The 16403-nt window shown below is 39.6% G+C and overlaps 1 protein-coding gene across 7 annotated transcripts in view; it reads right to left on the reverse strand.

Moving 5' to 3' along the window:
- Window positions 1–4470: 4470 nt before the first annotated feature.
- The window catches only part of FIGN (fidgetin, microtubule severing factor), a 92590-nt gene continuing 80657 nt past the window's right edge, over window positions 4471–16403 (reverse strand). For 6 of the 7 annotated variants that reach the window (XM_015869168.2, XM_015869164.2, XM_015869167.2 and 3 more), the window contains one exon: window positions 4471–7740. In XM_015869168.2, coding sequence (XP_015724654.1) covers window positions 5492–7732 — 2241 coding nt within the window. In that variant the 5' untranslated portion in view covers window positions 7733–7740 and the 3' untranslated portion in view covers window positions 4471–5491. Of the gene's footprint in view, window positions 7741–8245; window positions 8557–16403 lie in introns of those variants that run through there. The other variant, XM_032445860.1, reaches the window with a different exon arrangement.

Genomic DNA, 16403 nt, shown 5'->3' on the forward strand with positions numbered 1-16403 from the left:
AAAGCTCTAGCAACTGCATATAACCCACAAGAACAAAAACAAAGGAGAAAAAGAAAAAAAAGAAAAAAGAACCACACAAAGTTTAGGTTTAGAAATAAACTTTTGCTTCTTTTTCTATTATAAAACAAAAAGAAGGAATGAATGTGCTCCCAACCTTGGTGTAGTACAGAACCATTTTATAAATATTTAACATTCTATAGGACTGATTCATATATTCTCACACAACTCCGTGGCAAGGCTGACCCATACTGCCGACATTCTACATATCACTGAGACAGGGAGGTGAAATTTTCCTGCTTTCAGTCTAATTGTCTTTGACAATTGCAGTGCCCAGTGCTACACTGCTTGTGTTGTATTTAAAAACAGGGGAAAGTGTAGAGACTTGTTCATTAAAGATGCAGTATCTCTGGTTCACAAAAATGCATCTGGCAGGTTCAAAATCGAATGTCAACCAAAGGTCCTTGCAGAGTGTGAGCTTCAGTTCATGTATTGGTTAGTCACCAGCACAGCTGGGTGGAGGTTTGGGGTTGTTTCTTTTCTTTTTTTTTTTTTTGATTTCTGAAATACTTCTATCTCTGTGTTTACTCATGTGCTTCATATAAATCTGCAGATGATTAAAGATGTTTCTTTCTTTTTTTTTTTCTTTCTTTTTTTTTTTTCTCTTTTTTTTTTAAGTAAAGAGACATAGCTATTGTTTGGACATGGTGTGTATGCACATATAAATATTATATACACACATGCACACATACAAGATGGAAGGAGTTAGTGCTGTGAGGACAAGGTTAGATTTCAGAGCTGATGATGAAAACCAACAGACATAGATTATTATACACTGGAGGGATGACTTTTCTAACAAGGGCAGAAATCGGGAGTAATTCCTTTAAGCCAACAATGCTGTACCACCTTCAGCTTAGTTAAGTGAAAAGCTAGGAGGCCCTAGAACCTTGCTGGCCTTGTCTTGTGACAAAATGTATCCGTTACATCAGTGTAATGCACTCTCCCTCATGACCAAGAGCGCTTCAGAGAGAAACAGGGATTACGAGAACAGCTCTTCATCTGAAATTCTACGTAGATGCAGATAATGGAAACCCTGGTCAGACACCCATCTTTGCTTGCAACATATGAGTGGCTCAATGCAGGAGTTAATTTGGATATTTTTGACAAAATGATCCCCAAGTGAAAAAAATCCTAAGAAAATCCACCTAAATATGACCTTGTACCATTTTACAGAGCATAGCCTCCAAATAGCTGGTAAAGACACCCAGATGGTGTTTGGCTTATGTATTTTAGTCAGATGGTTGATTATCCCCTCGGTAAATTTGTAATCCTCAAGAAAACATTTTGCCCATCTATCTGCATTTGAGAAGAATACAAACTGACTAATAGATAAATAATCCATGTGAAAGTAAATAGCCTTAAAGTAAACAGCCTCCACATTCCATTGATCAGCTCAGTCAGCAAACTTTTTTTATATTGTCACAAATGTTCTAAATATTTTGAAGAGAAACACGCCAGCAGTACAGTGTATTTCCATTTCTGTCTCACATAAGGTCTTTATGAACTCCTCCTTGAATTGATATTGATCCTTCAGCTTGCAGAAATATTCCTCCAATTTATTTTATTTTTGTAGCCGTAGGAATTGTTACTGAAAGAACAAGGAAGAAAATGAGCTGATGTAGAATGGGATCCACACATAAAAATACTATGCAGAGCATAGGCTGACACAGCAGATGCTCTTTAACCATTCCACGTTCCTTAAAATCCAGCAAACCACTCAGGCATTTCTGTGGCAGCAGCCCCTGGCTTTGCCTGGTAATAAAAGACAGCAGTTTTCCACCATGGAAATGTCAAAAACTAGCTAATGTTTCATCCTGAGGATACCATTAAAACATATTTTATCTCTCCTCTCAAAAACAATCCGAACCTTTGGGATCCACCCAGGTGCAGGGGGACATCAAGGTCAAGCTTCAGCCCTTCTTGGACTCTCCCCAATGAGGAGGCTGCTGGGAGGGGTGAAGGTCCAGCAACACACCGACTCCTGCTCACGAGGGAGAAAAGGGGGATAAATGAAGGAGAAGAGGGGAAAACAGTGAGAAGGAGTTGGTGTGGTGGGAGGTTTAGCCAGCTCAGCCCCACAAGGTGGGGGAAACTCTGTCAAAGAAGTTAAGGCAGCCAGAAAGTTCTCGAGATGGCCTGAGGCGTCTCCTGTTAACACTACCCAACCAAACCCAACAGACACCTTTCTTAGTGGTGTCGAGAAGAGCTGCTGGTAAAAGAAAGATTTGGGTAACAATCTGGACCTGTCCTCCACTTCTTGCAGCCACTGTGATACGGGTGAAGTTTTCACCTGCTGCTGCCCCGAAGCTGAAACAAGCCCTGAAGAACAGGAGCATGTGTGTGCGTGGAACCTGCATTTTCACACCATCTCAGTTTCTGCCTGCTTGTCACTTTGGTTAACATTTGAAAAATCCATTTCCCAGAGTGACTTTTTATAGAGAACAATTTAAAGCTGGAAGCCAAAGGGACAATCTACAATTTAATTTGCTTTTTGTTTTCGCTACTGGATAAGATGATGTAAAAAAAAAAAAAAAAGGGGGGGGAAAAAAAGAAAGAAAAAGAAAAAGAAAAAAGAAAAAAAAATCACATTAAGGGTAGTTTTTTGTTTTACTAGCTGGATTTATGGTTTTATCAGGAATGGATAAAACAAAAGTTGGTTTACCAAAATTTGCTCAAGCTTTTCAAATAAGCCGAGCTAAATGGCAGATACAAAAGGCAATGTCTAAGACAGAATTTGGGTCAGCCATCTGCAATAGCATACTTGCCAGTGTGATCAGCATGAACCTACAGCTAGGGGAGACACCAGGGTCACCCAAATGTGAAGGTGGTGGAATGACCAGGATGGAGGAGCAGCCTGTGAAGGTCTAGGGAAGCAGAAAGACTGGGTCATAACAAAGACCATAGACTGTAATTGCTTTCAAAAAGAAAAAAAAAGAAAGAAAGAAAAAGAAAGAAAAAAGAAAGAAAGAAGAAAGAAAGAAAGAAAGAAAGAAAGAAAGAAGAAAGAAAAAAGAAAAAAGAAGAAAGAAAAAAGAAAGAAAGAAAGAGAAGAAGAAAGAAAGAAAGAAAGAAAAAGAAAAACACAAAGAAAGCAGGTGATGTACTTAAGTCTTACTTTCTACATCCTTAATGAAAGGCACTGTTTTTAAAATGGTATTTTTATGCTTAAAACATAAGGTTTTAGATAGACAAAATGTTTGCCAGGAATCCATCTTATATTAGATTTTGGTTTATTTGCTCAGTTTTTAGCATGTTCTATCTATATATATATATATATATATTAAAAGAAAGATAAAGGAAAGTAGTAATCGATAGCCATAAATTTCCAGCAATATCACAAAATCCCTCATTAGCTTTCTGAATGCTAAATGTCTCCACTGATTTAACAAAAGACAAGATCTGTACAGTTTTTGAGAAGACAAGCATGATCTCGTAACAGATTGGTATCTCTCTTCTTGGGGCTTTTCAGTGCATTTATTCAATGGTTTTGAATGAACATTACTTAACAGAAACGTTAAATGCCAGTGCTTTGCAACAGTTTTGTTACTGTCTCTTTAAAGTAAACAAACAAAAAAAATACATTCAAAAAGCAAGGCTGTTTTGCTCACGTGATGGCAGAGGCTTTGGGCAGCTGCAACATACACTATTCCTGCTCAGAGACATTACCCAACATCAGTCAGCTGTCATGAAAAGAGTTGCACAGAAAGCATTAAAGGATAAAAAGAAAGATGGGGGGTGGGGAGAATTGAGCAAAATGTCACACATGCCAGCTCATCTTTCCAGAAGGAAGACACCAGAGTACGTATATTTGGGGGAGGAAGAAGGGGGGTAAAGAGCACTAGCATGGAGAAAACTTGACTTGAGGGGAAAACCAGCAGCTCTCTGAAACTCGTTTAGCAGGTTCACATTCCTAATGTAATCTGACTTCTGAGTTGGTTTTGGTTTTTGCCCTATTTCTTACTTTGCTTTCCAAGAGAAATGTAACAAAACTGAGGTAGAAATAATGGTGGGCACACTCCAGCCTGGAAGATTTCTAATGGATGCTAAATGAAGATTGCATCAAGGACAACGGAGCCGTACGCACATAACAAAAACTCAACTTTACAGTTTGGAAAGGGAAATAAATGTACTTTGAGGGTTCAGTTTTGTTTTGTTATTTGTACTGTTTATTTGGTCACAGTCTTCTGTGTTGCTATAACCATCTCTGCAACCCATAGCTCTGCCAGTGACCTACACTGATTCCACTCCCTACAGCTCCACCAAAATAACCTTACAACTGTGACCAGAGCCCCAAAGTAAGCGCCAGCAGTCACAGCTTAAGGTAACTTGCCTCTCGGAGTCCTACCAAATCTTATATTTGACTGTTTCAGCTGTTAAATAAACTGATTATGTGGCTTTTTTTTTTTTCTTTTCTTTTTTTTTTTTTCATCTAAGCACCTTCTAAAGACTGTATCACATAATTATCAAGGAGCAATATGCTGAAAACTCTTACAGTTTACCAACAAGAAAAAATTGTTCTGCTCTGGTTTGATTTGACAAATTGGCAAAAGAACAGTTTCCTAACACTGAAATCCTTCTGTTTCTAATCTTAAAAACTGTAAAGCTTCAGGCATATCACACTTTAGGTTTGTGTTTTTGTTTTTTTTTCCTGGATACATTCAAAGTAATTTTCCTTGCCATTTTCCAATTGTTGAGGTAAACATACATATTTAATATAAAGTAACATTGAAGCCTAGCCTATAACTCTCAGCAGTACATAGTGCTTTCAACACATTCCTTTGAGGTACTGTACAAATCACAATCACTTTCCTGAGTTTTTGCAGACAGAACATTAAAAGAAATGAACTGCAGAAATTAAGGTCCAGATTACCATTACCCTGTTTTACCTGTTCTTAGTTTAACACCACAGAACAGACAGGATTGAGGAATACTGTTGCTCTTAGAATAGCAAAAATCTGGTTCTCTGTCGCAACACAACCGTTCATCTCTTTAGTCCAATAATGTTTGAAGTTAAAGCTCTTTATATTAGCACATGCCACCAATGTAATTGTGAGGCAAACAAAAAATAAAGCACCACTTCAGGCACTTGACAGCAACTAAATCTCAAGAACAGCAGAATGGAATCAACACACAGGGTTCATGTCCTTCTGAAATCAACCCACTTGCACCTTGCTCCTTGGTGAGTATTGTCTAGCTTGAACAGAACTGAGCATCAACATGCGCTTTCTGTCATGTGTGGCTTTTTCAGATCAGCAGCTCTTGTGTGATGCACTTTTCCTTCAAGTCTACCCTGGCTCTTTAGAGGCAAGGTATATTGTAGTCTTCCCAGTACCCTTTGCAATTTTAACACTACTGAAAAGGGTTCTCTACCCTATGTAGCAGGTTCTGTGTGTGCCAACATTCATTACTTTTTTTTTTTTTTTTTTTAGTAGTATCACTGACTGCAACCAAACATTTTGTTCCATTCAACATATGTATCAAGCTCTTTTTGAGATATGCTAGGCTGTATCTTGCAGAAAGCATTTTCAAAGTCTTGATATGTAACTGGCCTCAACTGGCTGGGCATAATGGCTGAAAGGTCTGTGGCTGGCATGGCATGGAGTGGGCCCACCACTGCTTCCTGACACAAGTGAGCCACATCTAGTCCAGAAAAGCCTTCTGTGCGCTGGACAAGCAGTGCAACCTCCTTGTCATTGAGACAGTAATTGTGCTGTGAGAGCAGTTGTACTATTATCTGGTGCCTCGCTGTGCTGTCAGGAAGTGGGATTAAAAGTCGTTTCATGAAGTACCTTCGAAGAGATTCATCAATTTCTTCCGGTTTACTTGTGGCGCAAATTACTACTATTTGGTCCTCAGCAGAAGTCAGTACTGTGTCCAGCTGCATAAGGAACTCGGTTCTCATCCGACTTACTGGACTGTGTTCTTCACTCACTTGCGAAGAAAGAAGCATATCAATGTCACTAACAAAAATCACCGAGGGTTGGCGACACCTTGCCACAAGGAAGGAGGCATGGACAATCTTTTCTCCTTCACCTAACCACTTTGTGACAAGGCCAGAGCCAGTGATTTTGAAAAACGTGGCCCCCAGCTGACTAGCTATACATCTCCCCATTAATGTTTTGCCCGTTCCCCGAGGTCCAAATAAAAGGATGCTCCGAGGTAGAGCAGTCAGTCCATTGAATGCATCTGACCTCAATACTGGCCATAAAACCTCCTCCTTAATGACGGCCTTTACTAGATCTAGGCCAGCGATGTCATTCCAGTCCACGGGAGGTCCTTGGTTGATAATCTCATTGGTAACAAGGTCAATGAGGTGTGTGTCAGTATTCTTCAGTTGCTCGTCCACAGAGTGGTTGGATGAGGTAGCTGCACGAAGTCCCGGGCCTTGCATTGGGTGAGGGAGGAGCTGCCTGTGCTCATCACCGTGCTCATTCATTACTGGGGAGGTATACTTCCCAAATGAGTCACTCGATCTTGAACCCAGCGAGTTTTTAGCAGTACTATAGGATGGGGGTGTGAGAGCCCTGCTGGACTGGCTGCTGAATTTCCTTTGCTGTTCAGAGGACATTAGCTGCTTTGTTGGCTTAAATGCTAAGGATGATGTTTCAGCACTTCTGTCAAATCCATTCCCCCTGTTTGCATTTGAAATGCTGTTGTCGGGCATTCGATACATGGGACTCTGTGTAGATCTCTGTTGGCCATAGCTGTAATTTCCATAACTGGAGTCCATTTCTCCTTGCCCTGCCATGTAGAAAGCTTTCCTTTTGAGGGAGCTGGCTGAACTGTTGGTGAGGGCAGACGGCGCAATGGGTGTCAGACCATGGCCCTGGTAGGAGTAGCTGGGGACAGTAGTAGGGGGTAGAGGGGTTGGAGCGGGGATTCCTGATGGCAGGTAGGCCGAGGGTGGCGGGGCACCCCCAGGGCTGTACCCAGGGCCAACGGCAGTTTGAGGAGGATAAGTGGCAGATGGGTAGCTGTAACTGGAGAGGTTTGAGGTCCCGTTGTAGCCAGGGACCAGGGCTGGTGGCGGCGGTGGCGGTGGGGGCTGTAAAAGCCCCGAGCTATGCAGGGGGGACGGGTGAGGGGATGGAAGTGCAGGTGCTGGTTGGCCACTGTAACTGGTATGCAAGTAGGAGCCATTGTATCCCGCGGCGTATTCCTGAGATGGGAGCCCTGAATGAAGACTGGGAACAGTGTGACTTCCGCAGGTGCTGCTGGAGTAGCTAGGTTCAGCCAGGTTACTGGCCACTCCGGGTGAACTCCCGATGCTGGCTGACACGTCTGCGGGAGGGAGGGCCGTGCTCACGCCGGCTTTGCTGGCAGTGATGACATCTGGTACACAATTCATGGGATACACGCTCTCCGAATTCAGCGAAGGCTGCCAGGGCTCACTTTCATTCTTCCGTCCGTTCACCAGCCCCGAGGGAGCTTCAGTGTAGTTGCTGAGAATAGGCCGCTCAGCTGGGCCCTCCAAAATACCGGAGTATTTTTCTGCATACTTTTTCAAGAGATTAGAGGCAGTCAGAGCTGAGATGTCATCATTTGCCCAGGCATACTGGTAGGTGCGCTGCAGGTGCCCCCGATACGCTTCCACCTTGTGGGCAGGGGACCGGGTGGTGGAGGTGATATCAAAGTGCTGTTCTGGCCACTGGGCATGCTCCGGCGTCCACTGCATCTTCAAGCCTAGGATATCAAGAGAAAACAAAGTTAGCAGCAAGCTCAGGCTTTTACCAAAGCATTTTAAATGAGTTCTTAAATGTGCTGCCTGTAAACTTCTCCAGCAATCTGAAGTGCTGTACTTAACATCACAAATCCTTTACAAAACAAAACGCAGTGCCCCAGTGAAGCAGCACAAACAGTCAGATTATTGTTGTTTTTTTGTTGTTGTTTAGTTGGCTTTTTTTTTTTTTTTTTTAAATAGGCACACATACACACACATTTTTGTCAATTATGTAGGGGTATTTGTTAGTTTAAATATATATACATACATATATATATATATATATATATACACACACAATGCCAGATTTCTCAAATTAAGATTTGTTATTTTAAATACTCTGAGTGCAGATTTGTTTTTAACACACAAAGCATCCAACTGCTTTGTCCTCTCTTGTCGCTGTTTCAGTTTTATATTTTAACCAATATAAAAATACGAGACACAGCTGACAGATCACATCTAGGATACCTCTCTTATTTGGTACTGAACACCTAGTTAGCACAGTATAATGCACCCTGCGCAGAACAATATGACACAGACATAGCAGGTCATTCCATAATCCAACTCTCATCTAAAGTGGTCCACGACAGTTTCAAATCTGCTTCGTGGAGTGCAGCAAAGCAATCTCCCAGGCAGCGCTCCGTCGCTTTCATCACACAAAGCCTACAACTCGGTATGAATTACAACTGGCTCCTTTCTGCCTCTCAGTTCTGTTGTTGAGGCTCTGGAAAAAAAAACAAGCATGACTTGTCTATCGGTCTCCTTGCTTGCTCTCTCTTTTTTCCACCCCCCCCCCCCCCCCTCACAGCCTCCAGGGTACAAAGAAAGAGGGTTGAATTAAAAAAAAAAAAGAAAAAAAGAAGAAGAAAAAAAAAACAAAGGTAAGTCCCTAAAAGTTCTACAGCTTACAGAACTGGCTATCAAAACAAAACCCAAAACACTACCAATATTAAAAAAATAAATAAATTACAGGATGCAACTACCATTTTAAAACAATTAATCTTGTAAATAATGTGATGTGCATTATTAGCTCTCCCAGTAATCCACTAAGCATAGTAAGAGCAATTTACAGGCGTTAAGATAACCCCCTCCGACTCTTACCTATGCATGGTAGGAACATTGCTGATTTTCCTACAGCTGTATCAAATAGACCTCCTTAATCTCTCTCGTATTACCAAAAGTGATTTTTGCAAACAGTCTTGTGCCCTCTGGCACAGATTCCCTGATAAGGAAGAGGCCTAGTCGAAATGAAGCATCTGTGGCACTAGCTCCCCTCTGAATTACTGCAGTCTCTTTTGACAGCTCCTACCCCCTCCTATTTTTCTCCCCAGTCCCTTTAGCTCTTCATTGCCTGACTCTGGCATCTGACATGGCCAGCTTAGCCGCGCTGAGCTAAACCTAACACAGCACACAGTTTGGTAACAGAATGGCATGTTTATTCCCTTCTGACTCCCTCTTCCTTGTTTGCAAAACCACTGCACCAGACACTGGAAGTTAATTAGCAGGATGATGCTGTGCTAATTGTGTTAATTTACAAGGTTTTAGTCAAAGAGAATCATTCCAGGGCTGGCACTGCTGTCATGCTTCCAACTTAATGATTAAGAAATACTGAAAACAAGGTGGGAAGAATTGCAGTAATTACACAATAAACGAATAAAGCAACAGATTCATTTGCAATTACATTTTATTGCAGTTGCACTCATTTGCATTTGGATTCTTCATTTTTGTTTTTGGATTCATGTATTTGCAGATTGCCAGATCAGTTAAATTTAGACCCAAAACTCCAAAGTACGTCTAATTGTGCCTCGCATTTTATTAGTACAACTACTGCGAGCCTCAGTCCACACGCGCATGCCATTGATTACTTGGGGATTTTTTTTTCCTGAGTGTTCCCTTTCTCCCTCATTTTTCAAACACTTTGACAACTTGAGAAAAACGTCTGTTAACAATTATACAGTTACCCTCTAACAGTTAATTCAGAGAAGCGTTTTTGACAAATGCAGTTTTGAGACTGAGTTTTTTGGCAGATTTATTTCTTTCATTTAGAATTAATATAATCTTTTCTGCTAATTGTTTCTGATGTTTCAACCACTGCCTTTCGAAGGGGGTAAATGTATCATGAAATTGGGTGAAATTAAAGAAATTGTGCTCACAAGGAAAAAATGCTATTTTAATGAGAAACCATCAAGGTCTTTCAGAAATCATACTTTGTTAAATTCAGCTGGAAATCTGAAGAACAAATCACCAAGAGCCAATTGCAAGTAATCAGTATCTAAAATTCTTCTACTGTCAGAGGGTTTACTTCAAAGCCTTTTAAAATGGGAAGAATATTAACGTTCCAGCAATGCAGAACTGCCAAACAGACATACAGATGCATTAGTCCTATTACAAACAAACAAACAAACCAAAAAACTCTATCCACGTTCTCTGATTTGAGGCTTCTAAGGTTACCGAAACCAGCTTCTGTTACAGACCTGCACAAGAACTTGAGCAGATTGGTGCTTCAACTAGATACTAATGAATGGATACCATGAGAAAGACTCTTAGCAAAGAATGCACTAAAGCAGCAGTGAAACTTTAGAAAAGGAAGGCAAAGCAAGCGCAGATGCAGCAGACAATTTGATTGAGCTGGTACTTGTACTGTAGTTAATGAATACGCTTTTGGCACATTGTCTTAACAGCTTGTAAAAGGAAGACTATTTAAAGAGGTAATACAGTAGGTCAGAGCGTAACAACATACATCATATACTACCACTTAGCAAGCTTTTCAAAATACCTTCTACAAATACTTAACAATCCACCAATTGATCTGTTCCTTTAGAATAGATTTCAATGGGTTTTAAATAAAATAATTCCATCTCTTAGTGGGGACATCTGTTTAGCTGGTTCAAAAAATTTAATTCTTTGAATTGTATTTGCATAAGATTAATTTATTTACTTTGTTATAAGGCTGCAAAAGAATGTCAGAAAATTTGAACTAACCATTATAAAAGGCGGGAGGAAACCACATCATCAGCTCTCTTTATTTGGAATAATTGGTAGATAGACCAGTAGATTCACATTGTCGTGCTATCTTTGGATATGCTCACTGCACAATAATTTAAAGTTTATTTATTGATGCATATTAAATACCAATGCATTTTGCAAAGAGTGTAAAGGCAGGATTAAGCATTGATTAGATAAGCTTAAGAGAACAGGATTGTTCTCATCCCATGAAACGTGAGCATTTATTCCAGCACATTGCCATCATTAGTGTTATTTGGAAGCATAGGTTAATAGTTAACCAAAAGCATATTCTCTGCATTAGTATGCAGTGAAGAAATCTGTATTTACATTTTGTCCACTGGAACGGTCTTTATCCAGGAGCACAAAGAGGCATTTCCTCAATTTGATATTAATTGAAAAAGAAGCAAACTTTGTTAGGTTTAACTCCCTTTGTTAATGACTAAATAATTGTTTGACAAGAGTCAGATGTCTGATTTGGAAAGGAAAAAAAAAAATGCTGTAGGTTCCTTTAGTTACGTAAACATGCTTTCTTTTCCCCCCAGATTGCTTAGCATTTGCATCTACTTCCTCTGTGCATTTTTAATTGTATTTTATTAGTTGCTGTTGCTTGAGCTGACATACCTTCCTGCGATTCTTTTGTTAAGAATTCTAGTGATGATACAAACACCTTATATCAAGCAAATAACTTAGAGGTTTATTTAGTTATAGAACCATTTAAAATCTGGCATAACCCACAGCCCTGTAGATAGCACATCTGCTTACTAACTCACTAAAATCCAGAAGCAATGAAGGCTGAATACATTAATTTATTATTATTATTATTATTATTATTATTACTATTATTATTTGCTAACTTAAGAATCCTCTTAGATCTCAACATCGGGCTGTGTAAACTGTGCTGGTATGAGCAGTAAAAGGCAAAGGAAAGGACTCTGTTCTTTAAGTAAAGGTGCGTACTTATCAGAGAATTGCTTTTAAGATAAATTTAATACATTACATAGGAGAGGCACTGTAGGCTTTTTTAGCAGTATCTATTTTTCCTTGTCCTGACAGCCCTGCTACGCATTTCTCCTCGATAATTCTTGTAGTTGGAGCTATATGAATTACATTTAAAGTAATTACAGTCAACAATTTCATCATTCAATTACTCTGAACTCTGTGTTTGACTATTCTTTTTTTCCCCCTTCTAATTTTGTACGCTAAGCCTTAAAATGGAAAATCTAATAAATGATACTTCATCAGCTTCACAGGCATAATTCTATATGGCAGAAGACTGCTTTCAAATTCAGACTTATGTGTAAAAACAAAAAGAAATAATGCCAAAGTAAAGAAAATAACAACAACTTTGAAGTATGAATGCAAAACGAAACAAGTGGTAGCCTACACAGCCTGGATGTCCAGAGGGGTTCAACCCTGCTGGAGCCAAAGCAACTTTGTGCATGCAAAGGTCCCTCTACCCCTGCTGTCCTTGGTATTGGGTGGAAATGCTCAGACCCTCACAGGATTAGATCTGTTACAGAAGAAAAATAATAACATGCCTTCATGTATATGTATACTTCAACATAACTGAGGCAAAACTAAGCAATTCTCCTGTCATGGTCTCAGTCTCACTGCATCTGCTCTGTCCATCCCTGCAGTGTCTTAGGCCCTATCTAGTACAAATCTGCAGGTTCATGAGTAAGCCTGCTGAAGAAGGTTCCTTACTTCAGGGATGTGGTTAAACATGCTCTAAGCAACTGCTTAAAGTTCTATGGAAAAGCAGTGCGAACAAATGAATGAGATATTTCTGAGAACTGCAGTAGCCACTGATACAAGCACACTCAGCTCCAAGTGCCACCAGGCTTCTTCCTTCTAGATTTGTCAGTGGACCTGGAACTTCGTTATTTCAAACTGCTCACATATTTAACCAAAGCTGTTCCTGTCCACTGAACTACTACTTTCAGCTCTACCTCCAGTTATTCAAGACACTGAGTATTTACACTATGAAACATGATGATTTTAGCCTAGATTGCTTCTTGTGGACGTACAGAGGTCAGTACTTCAAAAACATCCACTGACTCACAGAGGTGCTTCACTGGGAGCATGCCAGGACTTCCCAAATTTCAGAGAGGGCTGAAGGTGTCATTACCTCGAGATCAGGTCCTACATCCACATTTTAATGTCCACTTTAAGCATGGGAAATAGTTGAATAAATGAGTCATGCCATAGCCACTATGCAAGATGTAGGACGTACAACTCCCTGGGTTTGTAGTAAATCTGATAATATTTTGTAAGCCTGTATACTGTCGTATGTCCCGTAATAATAAAAATTAATTCAAGATAAAACATTTCTTTTACACTCCATTTTTTATTAATAAGCATAATTTCAGCCATTTGAAGATAGTGCAACTGATCTCTCTTAATTGGAAACAGGAGGGATTTTGAAGAGTGGATTGAGCTAATTATGTTTTGCAGAGGAGAAAAAAAAAAAAAGAAAGAAAGAAAATGATTCCCACATTTATTTTCTAATTACTCAGTGAAGACCTCTGCTCCAGTCCATGAGGATCTCCTTTGACGTCAAAGGATTTGGTGGGAGGATGAGCCTCCAGCTGAGCTGCCCAGCTCTACGGAGTCAGCTTTGGAAGCTTTATGCAGCAAATGGCAACCACAAACCCACGAAAACAGACCTGGGAAGTGCTCTCAGCATTTTTTGGTGGGGGTCTGATCTTCCTCTTATTATACATAGCCTACGCAAGCCACACGCATGAGTGGGAGCAAGCTGTTGGCAGGGTGTTTACAATATGATTCCCATCTAGCAGGGACAGTGAAAACATTTCAATCTTTAAAACAAAACACTTAAATCACGAGTAATATTGAGGATCACATATATGTCAACAGCACTTAAAAGATAAAAGCAGTAACAAAAACACAAGATATTTTAGGAGAGCGTGGAACCAGTTAGGAACAAAACCCCAGACTTGGAATCTCAAACTAATACATCCCAATTATCTCATTTAAATACTGTCAAATGATTATTCCTTTTAAATCACACTTTCGCACCTCAGGACAGCAAATTACAATACATCTGCAGCAAACGAGTTCTCTCCTTCCAAGCCCCCTCCCTGCCATTTACATAAAGCAGTGCCTTTGATAATCACAAAGCCATTTCTGGCTGAACATCCTTTAGCAGATTCATCAGCTTCAAAAGCCTTACGAAACAGAAATAAGGAGAACAAGCACACAGAGGAAATCTAGGTCCAGAGATGGCACTCTCGTATTTAGCTAGCAGAAGCAGGCTAGATCTGTCAGCCCCACAAGCAGCAATAGCAGGGACAGGGCACCCACAGGACTTCCCTGGATGCTGCCCACTGGAGGCAGTGGTGGCTCTGTGGCAGCAGTCCACCAGCACAAAAGCATTCTCAGTTGTGCACTCCACACCTACAAGGTAACCACATGGATGCACTACCATCATGTACCATAAATAAAGCCATTTATGCATGTATGTGTCAGAACCCTTCCATACACACAGCTGATTTGTGATAAAGTTCAGTATATCTTAAAATATTTTACTACATCAATCTGCCCTCACCATACTCATCTGCTGGCAACACTTTTCTAAACCAACTAGAAAACACACTAAGGAAGAAAATAATTGCAATTAATTTTATTTTCACATAGTAAGACACTTCTTCCTAGGTTTTACATTTTTAAGCTGTTTCCTTCAAGTATCTCTGAACACTACACTGCTTTTAAACAGCCCCGCATATTTTGTTATCACCAAACAGAGAAGGCAATAATAATTTCTGAGCCACTCAATATTCATAAGAGCAGTAACTGCAAACAAAAGTAAGGATAACTTAAACAAAAACCAATCATCCCCTTTTTACAGCACGCAGGACACACTTGCAATATATTTTGCATGGATGTCATATACCACCATAATCTGCAATTTATGCCTATGTAAACTTGTGCATCAATATAACTACTGCAGGACAACTGTTCCTAAGAATTAAAATATTTACACTATAAGTCAGAGTCATAAAGGAATGTAGTTTGACCATCCCGCACAGATACTAAAGCACATTTACAAGAAAATAACACTTTAGACCTCAAGCATGATTCTGCTCCCACTTAAGCGCTCATCCCAAGTTTACAGTAAAACCAGCTAAAGCTTTTAGCAAAATTACATTCTCTTTTTAATGAACGAACTAGTAGGAGCAGCCTTCTCCTTGGTTCCCTTTCCAGAATTGGAGGCAGAGGCACATTTGCCTCAAAAGAAAGTAACAGAAATCCTTTATAAGCAGAGCAGATACAATGCATGCCCTGCTTTGCTTTTTTTCTCATGTAAACAGCTGCATCAGGTGAAACACAGAACAACAAACTCCTGTTTTATTAAGTCAGTGAGAAGCAAAAGGAATCAAGTTTCCAACATGGAACATTCACATTCTGAACTAAACTCTTATGGCCAAAACAATTATTATCTGAAAACTGTAATTTTGAAATACTGGAATCTATCATTTTTCCTTTTCTGTTCTTAGCCATAACTCAGAAATTTCCTTAACATTTTTTTTTTCCCATTTATACTTAGAATTACGATCTTCTTCCTCGCTGCAAATAAAGCATTTTAAGACCCTTTTTTTCATGTATCATAAATCCATTAAGACAATTTCCTTCTTACGCTCACTTCCTTTTACCAAATGAAGATCATCAGAACATACCACACATGTCCAGAGGGACAGCAGAGCTAATGAATATGTATGGCTTATGTCACAACAGAGCACTCCCCTTGTTCTGCGGTATCGACCTTCTCTTATGTGAGTAAATAACAGGTGAGCACTTGTGTACGAGGATAAATGGGGTTAAAACTGCCATAAAGGGACATACTTTATTTGAACAAAGTGGGTGTGCAATAAACGGAGATTTAGGTGATGTAGAATTATTTTTTTATGTCACGGTGTTCCAAAACGTTAGAAAATAATCTTGTTCTAAAACACAAGAGTTATTTGAAATATATTTTTGTCCCATTATCAGCAGCAGCACTCTGTATAAATCTCCATTTATTCCACTACGTTATATCTTTCAATTTCTTTTTCAGTCACCATGACTTAAGAATATACGTATGTAACGTATTTCATATATATATATATATATATACATATATACAGCAAGGCAAGTTTAATTCCAGGGAGTTATATAATCAGCCCTATTCTTTTTACAAATGTGAAAGCAAAGACTAGTTTCAGGAAGTTTCAACTAACTGGAGTCAGGTTTGACACAATACTCTCCACCAAGAGTGAGAAAGCAGACGTGTATGGGCCACTAGCACAGTGCTCAGCCTGTAGCCAGAAACACTGCTTTCCTCTTAAAGCGCTTAGTCCAAGACCCATCAGCGCAGGAAAGGTATGCTTTACTGAGATTAGAGTACCTCTGCTAATGAGCTAAATGAGAACAAATACTGATTAAATGTATATATAGAAGTAATCTGATACTTGAGGGGAAAAAAAAATATATCCTTCTTAAGATGACTCCACAGCACACAAAGCCTGTGTAAAATTTGTTTGTTATTTATGCATTTTGCTTTTTGGCAATCTGCACATTAATTTTTAATGAAATAGTAAAGAGATGTTGCGTCTCACACTTG

The sequence above is a fragment of the Coturnix japonica genome, chromosome 7 (assembly GCF_001577835.2).
Source record: "Coturnix japonica isolate 7356 chromosome 7, Coturnix japonica 2.1, whole genome shotgun sequence".
Lineage (NCBI taxonomy): Eukaryota > Metazoa > Chordata > Aves > Galliformes > Phasianidae > Coturnix > Coturnix japonica.